The 16,683-nt window shown below is 47.1% G+C and overlaps 2 protein-coding genes across 2 annotated transcripts; both read left to right on the top strand.

Moving 5' to 3' along the window:
- The first annotated feature begins 2,322 nt into the window (after window positions 1-2,322).
- Window positions 2,323-5,038, top strand: LOC123094961 (laccase-10). Its single transcript, XM_044516815.1, has 5 exons — window positions 2,323-2,470; window positions 2,689-2,840; window positions 3,188-3,561; window positions 3,682-4,644; window positions 4,727-5,038. Exons 1-5 carry the CDS (start codon window positions 2,381-2,383, stop codon window positions 4,855-4,857), a joined length of 1,710 nt encoding a protein of 569 aa, XP_044372750.1. The 5' UTR covers window positions 2,323-2,380; the 3' UTR covers window positions 4,858-5,038.
- Window positions 5,039-13,919: 8,881 nt separating this feature from the next.
- On the top strand, window positions 13,920-14,839 carry LOC123092606 (small polypeptide DEVIL 11). Its single transcript, XM_044514407.1, has one exon. It carries the CDS (start codon window positions 14,016-14,018, stop codon window positions 14,313-14,315), a length of 300 nt encoding a protein of 99 aa, XP_044370342.1. The 5' UTR covers window positions 13,920-14,015; the 3' UTR covers window positions 14,316-14,839.
- Window positions 14,840-16,683: the final 1,844 nt, after the last annotated feature.

Genomic DNA, 16,683 nt, shown 5'->3' on the forward strand with positions numbered 1-16,683 from the left:
TGTGCGTGGTGATCCGTTCTTGTCTCTAATTATGGTTGTTGTTACATGTGCAATGCTACTGTATATGTTTTCCTGTCTCATCTAGTATGCTAAACCGTTGCATGCTAATAATAGTTTTAATCATGATTTATATTCTGAAATTAATCACGAAATTGCCTAAGTCTGCAACAAGGCTCGCCAAATGCCAAGCTTTACCTTCCTCCGGGATTCTTTCTCAGCACCACGCTCATCTAAGGGGTAGAATTGTCGAAGACGATAGCAATCCGGTGTTTTCAAATCTCCCAGAGCACCGAGCACGTAATCGAAAGGAGTTCCTTCCTATGGCGAACCACTGGCCTATGAGAAGTGCACCAAGGCAACAGCTGATCATTCGGACCCGGTGTCCACTCAGCATTACTCCAAGCAGTCAGCACCATGTGCCAAACCGATCTGGAGAAGACACAGGCTACTAAGAGGTGGTCAATTGTTTCCTGCAGCTGATCTCAAAGAGGGCATGGCTCCTTACGTGACAGCCCACGCCCAGCGGCGATCGCAAAGACATTGTTAGATAGATGGAACACCATTTCCTCGATCTTGAGAGGCTTAAGAGTATCGTCTTAACTCAGCTTCTTTCTTTTCTGGAACTACCAAAACAAATACGTGTACCTTGCTCATGACACCCTACAAAAGAGTTTAAAGCTGTCAAGCATACTCCAGAGCCGATTCGAGACGAGAGGATCGTGGACACATACGCCCCGCGTGTGCAGCTCGAGTCCAAGTAGGATGCCGCGTCACTGTCCCGGAAGCAACCTAAAACCCAATCAAGATGAGGTGCGCGTTCGTCCCGTCGCTTGTCACCCACCAGAAACCATCCGGTTGCACTGTGCGAGATCATAGTTTTACTCAAAGCGTTTTCCTTGATGTCGAAGACAGGGTAAAGATGCCCGGGCCAGGCATGTTCAGACAAGAACAAGAGCGTACAAAATTCCAAAAGACATGCATGGCTATAATTAAGCCACACTATCACAGGCTGCAATGGTGGAATTACAGAGAGAATGGCATTGTCAGGAAGATACTGGTCGATTTTACGCACCCGTGTGGAAGATAAATGTACAAGGTAATACTCCCTCCGTCCGGAAATACTTGTCCTAGAAATAGATAAAATAGATATATCTATAACTAAAATAAGTCTAGATACAATCATTTTCTGGACAAGTATTTCCGGACGGAGGGAGTACTAAAAGGTAATACGTTTTTTATATTTTATTAGAAAGTCCGGTTGAAGCACGTGTGTGTTGGAAGTTGTGGTTATATTGCATCAAATCCATTTTTGACGTGATATACTATTATTTTACTGAAGCTAGGGCGGTGAAGTGCAGTGTGGCCGGTGTAGTCGCTGCCGCCTGTTGCATAGCGTGTCTGACGTTCCAACTACATAAACTGGGGTGCAAGTAACCCAGTTAATGCGGTTAGCCGACGTCCGACCAATGCGGTTGATGCTCGACAGGATGTGCAGGTCATTCAGCCACGAATCTTAACTGTCATTGGGGTACGTGCAATGGAGGAACTTAGGAACTTAAACCAAACTTGCACCTTATCTTGTTTTAGGTCCCTATATGCAGCTATGCTGCTGTGCAATCTTTTAGTTGGACCCCATGAAGAACAGAACCCTATAAGTTGAAGTGTTCTAATCCAGTTTCATCAGTCACTCCATGCACAGTGATGAAACTCTTGAATGAATCAACCGCCGAGCGAACCACTCATCTCCACATTGTCCTTAAGGTCGCTACCGAACTGACGAGATGATAAGGAGATCATAACAAATGCTAGCTGTCAAGGCTGCGTCGACCTTCCAGAGGAACTGAACATCAGACCATAGCTAGGCACGGCAGATTCTAGTCCGCATACTTCGCATCATGATTCTTGAGGCTTACTCCGAGTGAACCAACTGTTCAAAAGTGAAACGATCAAGTTCGTTCTGGCTCCTGATGTTCGAGAACATCCGTGTGAGTGAGCAGTGCTCCTGTCAAAAAAGAAACAATCCCTTTGCCCGCACTCTAAAACCCAGCGCGACCCAACTCTTCCTACTGCATCACCAGCAAAAAGCACTGGCGCTAGCTAGCAACTCTCTTTTCTCGTGTCATCTTCCTCCCAAACAAGCTTCGCTGATCACGCTTTTAGAAAAAGCTTGGCTGATCATCAACACCTAACACTTCTCATATTTCCCATCAACTCGGAAGAAAAAAGCAAAACATCGTATCTTCACCTAATAAATTGCACCCTCACCTAGCTAGTGGCCTCCATATATAACCTGTTCTCTCATGTTATGGTACGAGCGGGCATCGCTCCTCCCATTTGCGAAACATCTGCATTGCAGATCGATCAAAGGGTTGGGAGGACAATGGGGGCACACCGCCTCGCACTGCTCGTGTTCCTTGCCACCTTGCCACAGCTGCTGCTCGCCGGCACGACCAGATACTACACCTTCAATGTGCGTACTGTGTTCATGCATTTTCTCTCAATCTCTCTTTTCTTTTGTGTTTATGGGGTTATGCTGCATTTCAACATCGATCTCAAGCAAGCGCACATGTGCACATTTTCAAATGCACGAAATGCATGCATGCCATGCATCAGTTGTCCAGTTGAGACCATGCTGCGTGTGTTTGTTCTGGCAGATACGTACCGCCTGATGTGTGGGTTAATTTACAGGTGACAATGCAGAAGGTGACACGGCTATGCACCACCCGCGCCATCCCGACGGTGAACGGCAAGTTCCCCGGCCCGAAAATCGTCACAAGGGAAGGCGACCGCATTGTCGTCAAGGTGGTTAACAATGTGAAGCACAACGTTACCATCCACTGGTAAATCTTTGGCGCCTTGCTCAGTTGCTCTTACTTAATTCCATCGGTGATAACCGTACTGCTAGCTACATTTTTATAAACAAAGTCATGGTCATCACACTTGGGTAGTACTCCCTCCATCCGAAAATACTTGTCATCAAACTAGATAAAAGAGAATATATCTAGATGTATTTTAGTTCTAGATACATTTTTTTTTATCTATTTTGATAACAAATATTTTCAAACGGAGGGAGTAGCAACTGCAGCCACTTTTCTTAAGACGGCTCAGTTTTATCTTTCTGCGAAAAATTACTCCACCTCTAGTCTACTCTTTTACTAAGGGGTAACTGGCGTTGATGTGAGCGCAGGCACGGGGTGAGGCAACTGCGGACAGGGTGGTCGGACGGGCCGGCATACATCACGCAGTGCCCGGTCCAGACGGGGCAGAGCTACGTGTACAACTTCACCATCACCGGGCAGAGAGGCACACTGTTCTGGCACGCCCACGTCTCCTGGATGCGCGCCACGCTCTACGGCCCCATCGTCATCCTCCCCAAGTCCGGCGTGCCGTTCCCCTTCCCAAAACCCTACAAGGACGTCCCCGTCGTCTTCGGCGAGTGGTTTAATGCGGATCCCGAGGCGATCATAGCTCAGGCGCTGCAGACTGGTGGAGGCCCAAACGTCTCCGAGGCCTACACCATCAACGGGCTTCCAGGCCCACTCTACAACTGCTCGAGCAAAGGCTGGTTCGTAACACACAACAAGAGGCCGAATTCAACACTCAAAAAACGCAAAATAAAAAAGAAGGGTTACGGTTTTCATGTCGATTTATTTTAGCTCACCATGGGTTGAACATTTGCAGACACGTTCAAGCTGAAGGTACAGCCAGGCAAGTGGTACCTGCTCCGGCTGATTAACGCTGCGCTCAACGACGAGCTTTTCTTCTCGATCGCCAACCACACGCTCACCGTCGTCGACGTCGACGCGGCCTACGTCAAGCCGTTCGACACGGACGTAGTCCTCGTCACGCCGGGGCAGACCACCAACGTGCTCCTCCTAGCCAAACCGGACGACGGCTCCCCGGCCGCCACACACCTCATGCTGGCGCGCCCCTACGCCACAGGACGCGTTGGCACCTATGACAACACCACCGTCGCGGCCATCCTCGAGTACGCGCCGGCGGGACACATCAAGAGCCGCCCGCTCTTATGGCCAACGCTGCCGGTGTTCAACGACACGGCGTTCGCCGCCAACTACAGCGCCAAGCTCCGGAGCCTCGCCAGCCCGGACTACCCGGCCAGGGTGCCGATGCGGGTAGACCGGCCCTTCTTCTTCACCGTGGGACTCGGCACGACCCCGTGCCCGACGTACCAAGGGTGCAACGGGCCTACCAACGACACCAAGTTCTCGGCGTCCATGAACAACGTGTCCTTCAACATGCCCACGACGGCGCTCCTGAAGGCGCACTACGACGGCAACACCGCCGGCGTGTACACGTCGGACTTCCCCACCACGCCGTCGGAGCCGTTCAACTACACCGGCACGCCGCCCAACAACACGAACGTATCGAACGGGACGAAGGTGGTGGTGCTGCCGTATAACACGAGCGTGGAGGTGGTGCTGCAAGACACGAGCATCCAGGGCGCCGAGAGCCACCCGCTGCACCTGCACGGGTTCGACTTCTTTGTTGTGGGGCAAGGCGTCGGCAACTACGACCCGTCCAGCCATCCTGCCGGGTTCAACCTGCTCGATCCCGTGCAGAGGAACACCGTCGGCGTCCCGGCCGGAGGCTGGGTCGCCATCAGGTTCTACGCTGATAACCCTGGTAAGTTCATACTCCACTTGGCAAAACTGCACAAGTTATATGGGGTTGATTGATTCACTCTTTTCCTTGCATGACGGGGCAGGTGTATGGTTCATGCATTGCCATCTTGAGGTGCACACGAGCTGGGGCCTGAAGATGGCATGGGTGGTCAACGATGGTCCGTTGCCTGACCAGAAGCTGATGCCTCCGCCGTCCGATCTACCCGTCTGTTAGACTCCGGCCGTCAACCTTAACCAACATTGCTATTCATTTCTTTCCTTTGGTTTGCATAAACACAGTGGTGGATGAATTAATTATCGCACATACATAAGCACAAAAGGTTTTAAGAATTGTATAGATCTTACATGTATTTTCTCATGCTCATTCTTTCCGATGTTACGCTCTGTTCTTATCACAGGTGGCCATTGCTTCACTTGCTTTTACTTGACATTGTTTTGAGGCTTTTGTTTGAAACGCGAACGGTTTATACGCTACCAGCTACCCATGGTTCGGCATAAAGTCGGATGACTAAATATAAGACGTTTTTTTCACACTGGGGGTACTACATTAGGATGAGAACAGTCGAGAGAACTCCATTTGCAGAGGAACCAGAGCAGTATTAGTCGATATCAGCAATACGCGGCCGGTCTGCCCATGTCGGGACATACTGGATCTTGTACATGATCTCCTCGGTGCGCTTGGCGGGACATAGCTCGCGAGAGAGGGACTCCACGGCCTGTCGCTCCCCGTCATAGCCCATGTCCGACCAAGTGAAGGGGACGATCCAACATGAGTACACGTCACGCCCTGTCGCTCCCACGTGCCAACTCGTGGCCTCCATTTCTGTCTCGAAGTTGACACGCTCCTGTGTGCCGCCGCCATTGCTCTCCTGTTGATCGAGTTCGAACCCGCGATAGCCACAGCCTGTATGTAGGCCGGGTTATGTGTTGATCAGCTATAGCTATCACTGCACAATTTATCTCTCTACACTAGCTCAGTTCCGGATGGCTGTCGATACCATCAATAGCAGTTAAGTAGTACATGACTCGTGACAGGCAGCGCGCCTGCCTGTGCGCCAACAGTGTCTCGGCTGCGCTTGGTTTCTGTTGGTAACCCGAAGTGAGTTCCTGTCATCGACCACCGGTTAAATGCAGAGGTGGACGGCCTGCGGTGTCTATTCGACGGAGCTTCGCCGATGAAAGTGTAGGGGTGGAATGACTCGGTGAGTGTGGATTGTTTGTAAGCTTCAGATAAGGAGAAAGTGATGAGTTCAGAGCATTTGCATCGTGTACGTACTTGACTCCTGATACTACTGATAGGCCCAGCCATGAGTCATCTTCGTATACTTGGGAGGTAGTAGAGTGACATATTCCTTCGGCCTTTCTCTCGACAAGCGCGATGGGATAAGGCTGCACTGACGTGCAAACCTACGACGACGAAGCAGGTTCGGTTTGGACAGAGCAGACGGCATGGCCGCGCCTGGAAACGCCATGACGGAATGCAGGCTCGCCATGCCGCCGTGATAAGAGCTGGACTGGAGTGGAGTGGAGGAGGGCCCCCTGCGCGAGCGTTTTTGTTTCTCCTTTTCTCGACGACAATGCAGCCACAGCCCAATGGCGCGTCCATTCTCTGTTTCTTGGCCCAATACGGTGAACCCATCCATTTTGCGTTTCGAGTTTTCGACCCATGTGGGCATGGCCGAAAAAAAGGCACTCGCCGCGGGCGCGTAAGATTCGGCGACCGGCCGACCTATGCTGGGGCGTGCGGAAAATCAACCGAGACGACGCATCGGGATGCGCCGAGCCGCGCGGCACACGGTTGCACGTGGGCATCACGAGCACGGCCACGGCCAGACGTGCCGCCTCGCGCGCCCGTACACACGTCAAGTCAAAGCACTCATCAAACGAATCGGACACAGATCGCGGGCGCCGCACGGCTGCGCCGAACCGAACCAAAGAACCGAATCGGAACCTCACGATGAAATATGGCTGTGAACCTCACGAGGAAATAAGCTGGACGGTGAATACCTCAATAAAAGCATTCCTAGTAGAACCCTCAAACCCTCAAACCTTTATAGCAGTTTTAAGGGTTGAGAAGTGCCACTTTTTGACACTTTTAAGGGTTGAAAAACAGGGGCAAAGACTAGAACCCTCAAACCTAACCCGTAAACTGCTTTAAGGGTTGGATTTGAGAGTTCTAGTCTTTGCCTCAACCCCAACCTTTAAAACTGTCATTTCATATATCACACATTTCATCACATTTCATCATATGACATATCATAAATTTCATCACATTTGACATAAAACAATAATCATTCTGACTTAACATTTGTGCATTCTTGATCATCATTCCCACTCTGACCATACATCCCTCTGACTTCATCTTGCAGCGTCAACATTTTGTTCAATGATTCATCCTTGTTTTTAGCACTAACAGCTAGCAGTGCACACATTTGCTTTTTTACATGATCAGGTACCTGTGTGCAGGGCACACAATCTCTTCTCTGTCCAGCCAAATGCTTCTTGAACCTTGTAATGCCATCATTGTAGAAGTTCAAACAATATTTGCATCCAACTCTATTCTTTGTCCTAAACTCATCTGTAATTGGTAAAGCATGCTCCCAAGCTGCATCTTTTCTTGTTCTTGTATTTGCGGAGCTGGCACCTGATGAAGACATCTTACTGGTCGCCTACTATTGCAGAGAAAAGACACAAACATAAGCTATCAAGAGTTCAAGACAGTAAAAAAGAAATGGAACATACTACTAGTCTACTATTGATAGTTCTTTATGTATGTCAAAGCCAATTATTAATATATGACAAGCTATAGCTACCAGCCTACCACTGCCATTATTTTTGAAAAATGCTACTAAAGCCTAAAGGAATTGAAACCAAGAAAATCGAACAAAATCTCTACTTGAAATCTGAACTTGAGGTGTCAGTTCTGTTCTGTCCATCAGAAGTACACTACACATATCCACCAGCCCAACTTATCAGATTAGAAAGAGATTAAACCAACATAATCTCTATTCTCTATTCTTTCAATTTCTCAAGGCTAACTACAAATCTCAAATTAACTTGAAATTACTCACAAGTTTCCAACCAACCTTTCTATTGCAGCATAGCTAGGATATGTACAGAGTACAGCGTACTTACAGCTGCTGGATTGGAGATTGCTTGAGCGCTGGTGGCCTCGAGCAGGGAGAGGAGTAGCCAACAATCGAGCAGGGAGAGAGCAGCCGACGCCCCACAGTCGAGCAGAGAGAGGAGCTGCGGGCCTGCGGATTGCCGGAGCGTCAGTGGTGTCGAGGCGTCGAGCAGAGCAAGGCGTCGAAGAGAGCAGAGTAGGGAAGGGGAGCGGACGAGCGGGATGGGGAAGGCCCGAGGGGAAGGCGCGCCGTCCTGCTCTCCCTCCCCGTCCGGCGTCAGCCACGCCGGCGCAGAGGACGACGGCGGAAGGGGAAGCACAGCCTCCAGCCGCCAGCGGCCAGGGCAAGGAGGGGGGCGAGGCGCGGCGGGGCGGGAGGCGGCGGGGCAGGAGGCCGGGGGCGGGACGCCGGGGCGGGAGGCCGGGGGGCGGGGCGGCCGGGGCCGGGGCGCGGGGCGGGAGGCGGCGAGGAAGCGGGGGTTGGGGACGGGAAACTTCCCTCCCGCGCGACGGAGGAAGGGAGTGCGGGCTGGGATCGAGGGCCCCCCTCCAACCCTCACTTCTACGGTTTGAAATTGGGTTTGAGGGTTGGACCCTTACCTTTTTTTAGGGTTTGAGGGTTTAGGGGTTCTAGTCTTTGCGTTTTTTTGTTGCAACCCGCAAAAAAAAATTATTTTTTAAGGGTTTAAGGGTTTAGGGGTACTACTAGTAATGCTCTAAACTGCGTCAAAGTCCGGCAGAACAGATCCAAACCCAAAAGGACTTTACTTTTCGAAAACGCCGATTGGACGGGAATGGAATGAACAGACGGCCGCTGGTAGCTGTGGGACTGCATCACCAGGAGACGTGTACATTAAAACCCCTGCTAGCCCCCCTGTGTGAACACGAGGGAACACGGCGAGGCCCCGCTTCAGGACCCATCTGACTCGGCCCAGATTGGACTGAAAATCAAAATTCCATTAAAAAATGAATTGCAAAGGTCATTCTTATTTTTTTAAACGCGCCGCACCGATGTCAAGTCTAGGAGGGGATATCACTATTCTACCAACCATCCAACGTTGGTTCGCCACCCTCGCCTTTGTTGATGGTGACAAATGAAACATTGTATGTGCGTCACTTGTCACAACCAGCGAACTTTAGCGAGACTTATTCTCACGTGCAAAAAAGAAATTGAGTATATTCTCACTAAAGTTCGTTGGTTGTGAGAATAAATCTCACAACGCTCGATTTATTGTCACTAAAACGATATGGTATGTCTTAAACCATGTGTTTAAATCATGTTTTCACCGTCCATTCCTTACGTTGAGATCTTCAAAATTAGATCACATGTTAATTTAATTTTTTTTGTGTGAAATTATTCTTTTGAAGTGAACTAACATGTTATTCCAAATTGTACTAACCAATGCTCCCAAATGAAACAAAATTGTCCTTCAAGGAAGCAAACATGTTTTCTATCTTTTTGGTTTTTCTCTGGAAAATGTTATGTGTGTATTTTTAAAAAGTTTCGTGTGTAATAAAAATATTCAATGTATATTAGACATAGTTCAATTTGCATTAAAAAATCATCTTATGTTAAAAGAGTTCATCGTATGTAGAAAAATGATCTACAATGGATCTTAGAAAATTGTTTAGCGACTAATTCAAAATAAATGTTCACAATGTACTGAAAAAGTGTTTGTAGTATATAGGAAACTGAAAGAAAAATAACCATAACAACAAAATGAAAAACTACGAGAATGGCATTTCTTTCCAACCGGGAGGAATTGGTGTGTTTGTTTTTAGATTCGTCTTTCAAAATGAAATATCTCGTGAATCGTGTATCCAAATTACAAATCATTTCCACCGTTACATTTCTTACGTCGAGATCTTCGAACTAGATCCATTTCTGACATTTTGGACCTCCGGCCCAATAAACCGAAATGGAGGGAGTACTTAGTGACATATTGTGAGTTTAGAAATGAAAAAATTTCGATTTAGATTAGAAATCTAATATTTGTGTTGTCTAACCTTGAATAATTAAAAATACGAAGAAAAACAAAGTTTTCTAAGAAAGAATGAATAAGTCCCCTTGTTATTACCCTTAAAGAAAAAAGAAAAATACTAAAGAAAAACAAACAGTGAAAAAACTTGGACAAGTTTACATAGAAAATGTGCTTTTTACAACGTACATGAATACGCATATAATAGGGAGATTTTTGCAAAAAGAAGTTTTCTAATAAGGAATGAATTTGTCACATTTATTACATTAAAAAAGAACATAAAACAAAAACTAACATTTTTCATAATAATGATGTTTTCTAAGAAAGAATATATTTGTGGTATTTGTATTACCCTTTAAGAAGAAATAGAATCAATACATAAATAACGATAAATTTTGCCCGAAACTTACATAGAAATTGCGATTTTTTTAATATGCAAGTATAATAATATAATACTGGAATTTTTACAAAATAAAGTAGTTTGCTAAGAAAGAACGAATTGATGACATGGATATTGCAAAAATAATTATATTTTCTAAAGAAGAATGAATTACTAGCATTGCTATTACCCTTTAAGAATAAAGAAACTAAACTCTTCTAAAACAAATGATGAAAAAATTCGCACACAATTTACACAAAAATACATTTTTTATAATATGCATGAAGAAGCATATAATAATGAATTTGTTTCTGCAAAAATAAGTTTCCTAAGAAGGAAATGATTAGTGATATTGGTATTACCTTAAATAAGGGAGGAAATGAAACAAAAATTAGAACAAATCTAAATAATCAAGTTTCTAAGAAATAATTAATCATTGGCTTTGCCATTACACATCAAGAAAAAAGAAATTAAAAAAGTAAAAAATAAATCAAATATTAAGTTTTCTAAGAAAAATAATTAGTTATATTGGAATTACCCTTTACTAAAAGTAAAATAAACAAATACATAATCGATAAAATGGCAAAATTTGCGCACAATATACAAAAATAATAATATGCAATTATAAACATATAATTGTGGAATTTTTGCAAAATAAATTGTTTAAGAAGTAATGAATTAGTGGCATTGATATTACCCTTTAAGTAGAAAGGGAATAAAATAAAAACTAAAGAGAATCAAATAATAAAGTTTGCAAGAAATAATAAATTAGTGACTTGAAAGAACATAAATTAAAAAACAAAATAAATTTTTTTCTAAGAAATTAATTAGTGACATTGGTTTCACCCTTTAAGAAAAAAAATACAATACAAACAATGACAAAAATTGCACAATATACAAAAAATATGCAAAAATAAGCATATAATAGTGGATTTTCATAAAAAATATGTTTCCTAACAGACAATAAATTAGCGGCATTTGTGTTAACCTTAAAGAAGAAATAAAATAAAATAAAAACTAAAGAATAATCAAAATAATGAAGTTTTATAAGGAAGAATGAATTGGTGGCATTTGTATTACCTTTCAAGAAAAAATAAAAAAAATTCTTACACACAACTTTGCACTGAAATTGCGCATTTTCTGGCATGCAAAAAGTAATCATACAACACTTCAATTTTCACTCAAATTGTATACTTTTTGTATTTACACATTTACACTCACCCAACATCGCAATAATACCCACAATAAAATAAAATAAAACCAACTAATGAAATGGGAGGGAGGACTTTATTCAGTGACTCCGTGATCGCCCACTAAACGATCAAAATAATGTAAAGCTTGAAGATTAAAACACACAAGAACTGGAAAAAAAACGGAGAGACGGGAAGGTTGGGTCGTCAGACGGGCTAGATAGAGCCTGCTTGTTCGCCCGGGTAAAGCCCATTAATTATATGACTGGTCCAAAACAAAGGTCAGACAAATATTCCAGCCGAAACAAGACACACCACTCAAGCCCTGTTTACCCCTAAAAAAAATCAGGCCCTGTATCTTGCCGGTTTAGAATACACACATCGTCCCGTCGTTTTCCTTCTAGGCAAAAAAAAAAAAACAAGTGTTGACCAGTAATTTACATCTGTTAGAATAAATACAAGCGCACAAATTTACATCCATTTCAAGCGGGGTCTCAACGGAAAAGGAAGGGAGTACATCTTGAGACAACAATCAACGGTTAGAAAAGCGAGTCACCCAAATTCAATTTTGTGGCAATACGTTTAACTAAAGTGAATACTTATGACAACAGATGATTGGCAAACTCTTAGACTAGTTGTAATGGGGAATATCATATATTACTTCCTCCGTAAACTAATATAAGAGCATTTAGATCACTACTTTAGTGATCTAAACGCTCTTATATTAGTTTACAGAGGGAGTAGTATCATGCATATGATACTAGTGTATGATACTATCTTCCTAATGCATAGTATCATATTTTAGTATTATGTAGTACTTTATTTATTGTCATGCATGACACAAAGTTGCATAGCATTTATTATGATACGGTATCATGATATGATACTTCACCCTCTCTTTCTTCATTAATGTTAGGCCAACTTTACCGCGCGACCCCATCCTGTCCGGGCCTGTCCGTTTGGGGTAAAACGGACAAACTGGGCGGCCCAGCGCGCGGGAGCAAACAGACTTTTGTCCGTTATGTGTCCACTTTCGACCCATTCACGGCCCAAGTTTGCGCCGCTTTTGGGGTGAAACGGACACTAGCGGGCGTTCCTACCGTCTGCGCGTGTCCTTCCCTGGCCCGCCCGTCGGTGGCGCAGGACGGGCCTTTTTCTATCCGCCCCCCTCCCTCCCTCCGGTTAGCATCCCACTCCACTCTTCTCCACTCTTCCCCTCGCCGCCACCGCCGCCGTCGCTGCCATTGCAGTCGTGCAACTCGGACGCGCGCTCGCCCAGCCCCTTCCCCTCGTCGCCGCCGAGCTACCGCATCACGGCCACCTAGTTTGCGCACCCGCCGGTCAGATTTGGGACGGATCCGGTCGGTCTTGAGCTCGCCCGCTGTAGAAGGCCGGGCCACGCCATGGACTGGCCGGGCACCTCGCCGGAAGGCCCTGGCAGGGCCGCAAGGCCACATGCAGGCAGTGGCTCGTCCTCTAGCCGCTCGGATCTGCACCGTCGGTGGTCCGCCAGCAGATACGCGAATGGCGGCCGGCCGGGCTCGGTGCTTGCCCAAAAACTCGTCGGCGCACCGTTGCCCCTCATCAAGTGTGACCACTGCCCAAGGATGGTTGTGCGCCGCGTGTCTACAACGCCGGAGCATCCCGGATGGGTGTTCATCAAGTGCTTAAACGATGGGGTATGTGCTCTTTTTAGCTTCGGTTTGTGCTATCGGATTAGACTAGTTGTGCTAATTTTAAGTTTTATTGTGTAGAATGGATGCAAGTTTTGGTATTGGGAAGAAGAGTACATCGATATATTGATAGAGTGAAATCTAGTACATGTTCATGCACTTTTAGCTAGCCTAGAGGTTGTAGATGAGACAAGTGCACTTGTTGTTAGATTAGAGGCTAGGCATGATACTACGTGTGAGGAAGCAACGTCGACTTCTGGCTTGAAGAAGAAAGGAGGGTGCAACGTCGAGCCTCCTCCAAGATCAACAATGAGTGCATCGAGAAGGCCCTAACCCAACTCAAGGGAGCAGTTACGGAAGTTGGGTATCTTCCCAAATGTATTCTTGTGGTTCTTGTTTTCTTTGGCCTTACTTTACTAGTCAAAATGTGATGATGTATTGTCATGTATCAAAAATGAATGATGAAAGAAAGTTTAAGGACTTGCAAAGAAAAGTGCACGCGGACAAGATGCGTCCGGGATGCGTCCGCGCGCTGGGTGCACGGCCACCGCATCCCGGAAATTGCCCGGACACGACCCCATTGCCCACCCAAACGGATAGAATCCGGACAAAACAGATGTCCGTTTATGTTCGCGCGGTGGAGTTGGCTTTATGACACCTCATCAAAATTGCTTAGTTGGCATGCATGATACTACTCACCCTCTTAAAATATTAGAACGTTTTTGACACTATGATACTACCATTACGACCAGCCTTAAGCCTCAAGAACAAGCATGATTTGCAACCATGCAAAATCAACAGGTGCCAGCATAATCTGTATACGTAAATAGACTCGCAATTACTAGAAATCCAAGCCCAGTCCAACCACTGGATGGTCCAATTCACCCCCATCCTCTCCAGCCTCACCCGTTATAAATAGTGTGGATTCCTCAGTCCTCGCACTCCCCACATTCCCCTTCTCTCAGTCTCCACCACTTCACCCTCCCCTCCCCCGCAAGCATACACCTCAGGGAAGCGCAAATCCATGGAGTTCTACGTTGACGAGAAGTGGAAGTTCTCCAAGAAGAGCCGGAACAACGGCAGCTGCAGGCGCGTCTCCAGCGGCGGCGGCGGCGGCGGCGACCCGTTCCTCAAGAGGTCGGCCAGCACAAGGGACCAGGTGATCGGCCGGCGGGCGAGCGCCGCCGCGTCCGCCCCAGCGAGCGGGTGCGCGGCGCCTTCGTTCTCGAGCCGCTGCGCTGGGCTGGTGAAGGAGCAGCGGGCGCGCTTCTACATCATGCGCCGGTGCGTCACCATGCTCGTCTGCTGGAAGGACTGCTCGTAGCCATGGCCTCCCGCCGCCGCCGCGCTCAAGATCTCCCGCCCCCGCCCGCCGTTTCTCCCCCGGTTTAGCCACAGTACAGAAGCAAGAGATCGAGGATGTCGAGTAGGCGGCTAATTGGGTGATGTATGTACAGATCAGCCTCTTGCTAGGAGTCTTGTTTTTTCTTTCCTTTTTTTTCGTCCCATCTCTGGGATGGTTCTTGGAGAAACTACTAGTGCTTGATTAGTTAGTGATTAGTAGCAGAGTAGTTAGTGCTGCAACCTTAGAGGAGGTGGTGCTGTGGGCAAGTTTTGGGATCACCTTCTGAAGGAGATGGGGGATCTTGTTGTTGTTACAGCTGCTGCTGCAGAGCAGAGCAGAGGCTAGCTAGGAGAAATCTGAGACAGGGCTGGGCTAGCTAGGCCTAGCTGAAATCTAGTGGATCTTCTTCTTCTACTATTGTACTGCCAGTGCAAGGCTGGAAAGTTGTGACTACTGTATGATGTATAGGTAAAGAAATGAGACACAACAACATTCTGTGCTCCTCCTCCTCCTCCTCCTCGATCTTGTCATTTCTCATGGCCACGGGCCACCGCAAGGATGCTAATAAGTAGAGAGGCGCAAGTGGACATGAGAGGTATCAAATGGATGACGTGGTGGAGGAAGACGAAGAAGAGAAGAGTGGTGGTGAGGAGAGGAAGAGCGTTGCTTTGGGATCAGGGAGGGAGAAGGCGGCAGTAAATGGGGATGGTGACGGTGATGGCATCCTCTCCCTTGTCCTCACCCTTCTGGGACTGCCATTTCCGGCGTGGCCAACTGACGCCACTCCATTATTGCGCTTGCTGCCCCCGTCCCTCACCCTCAGCTTCGACATGCAGTACAGGCCCTCCACAGTTCACACACAAACGCAAAACAGAGTGACCCAGAGAAATATGCACAATCAGCCATGATGAGTGCCTCACTTGAGAGTAGGAGTAGCTAGGACGCTCTGATCTGAGGCCGGCCGATGCAGTTTCAAATTCCGTGTGCAATCACATTACGTCAGTGGAGTAGGCCTTGGAACCCATTGTTAATTGCAGCGAAACGGGGGGGGGGGGGGGGGGGGGGGGGTAGGGGTAGAGCGGTAGATCGATCAACATCAACGGAGGGAATCAAAGCATCAAACAATGTGCAAAGGCAGGTTTTTGCTAGCAGTACCACTAGTACATGCAGCTTTGCCCCTCTCACTCGCTCTGCTGCAGGTGAATCGGGCCACGCCTCCCCTGCCGCTCCACGCATGCAGAGTGCAGACGCAGTACTCCGCCGGTCATCCTGACCGTCTGCGCCGCACGGCGACGCCGCCATTGGCCGCCGCCCGAGAGGACGCTGTGCGCTCGTGTGGACTGAGGGCCGCGGGCCGGGGTCGCCTTCGCCGTGCGTGCGCGTACGGACGACGCGCCGCGCGACGACGGCCCGTGATCTCTGGCAGCTGGAGAGGCGTTTGGCCCGCACCCGGCGCACCGCAATGCTACACATACAAACAGTTTACAAGTGGGTTAGTTTTCATTGGTCAACAGATGAACGGGACGGCCCACACCCTAAAAATCAGAGGAAAGAGGTTTATGATTGATTGTTAAATAAAAACAGCAAAAAACAGTTTACAGGCTTTTACAAATCTTTGTAAGTCTAGCATTTTTTCCGGGCCGGGCGCACCCGAATCTTCAGCTACACACGCCTGCGCAGATGCGCCAAAACGTACGCGCGCACCCGGCATGCGCGCATGCATGCATGCATGGTGATCACAATCTTTTCTTCCAATGATCGTCCCTTCCGAGTGCACGGCAGCAATCAATCCTACGTGTCCTGGGATTTAGGTCTGCGCTGCAATTAGTACTACGTGCCGTGATGGGAGGGAGGTTTTGCCCGAAGGAAACTCTTTGCTGGAACGGGTCGGCAGCGTGACAGGGACCTGGCTACGGGCAACAGAACAGGTAGGCCCGGGCATTTGGGCTCTTGCGAACAAGCAATTAGTCCGCTGTTACAGGTTGGTGGCTGGGGAAAGCTACTTGCGGTAACGTCAAAAGAGTAATGGAACTCGTGTAAAAAAAAGAGAGTAATGGAACTCTGGTGGTGCCGAACTGGGAACGAGATCCTCTAACATTACGAAGGGATGTGAGGAAGCTACAGTACCCTGACATCCCTTCTTCACATCCATATGATTAAGGCTAAAATAATTTAAATTAATTTGTAAATTACAAATTTATTGTATATATTTATAAAAATTAGATACAAACAAAATTATGTTGCAATAAAATCAATTTCATATATATTTTTCTATGAACATCAACTGTCTACAGTACATCGCTACAGTAGCCATGACATCCCTTCTCTGTTTTGCACTGGATTTGCA

The sequence above is a fragment of the Triticum aestivum genome, chromosome 4B (genome assembly GCF_018294505.1).
Source record: "Triticum aestivum cultivar Chinese Spring chromosome 4B, IWGSC CS RefSeq v2.1, whole genome shotgun sequence".
Classification (NCBI taxonomy): domain Eukaryota; kingdom Viridiplantae; phylum Streptophyta; class Magnoliopsida; order Poales; family Poaceae; genus Triticum; species Triticum aestivum.

Coding starts and splice junctions, on each gene's coding strand:
- LOC123094961 (XM_044516815.1), top strand. CDS start 2,381: ATGGGGGCACACCGCCTCGCACTGCTCGTGTTCCTTGCCACCTTGCCA. Junction 3,562..3,681: donor CTACAACTGCTCGAGCAAAG/GCTGGTTCGTAA, acceptor GAACATTTGCAG/ACACGTTCAAGCTGAAGGTA. Junction 4,645..4,726: donor GTTCTACGCTGATAACCCTG/GTAAGTTCATAC, acceptor ATGACGGGGCAG/GTGTATGGTTCATGCATTGC.
- LOC123092606 (XM_044514407.1), top strand. CDS start 14,016: ATGGAGTTCTACGTTGACGAGAAGTGGAAGTTCTCCAAGAAGAGCCGG.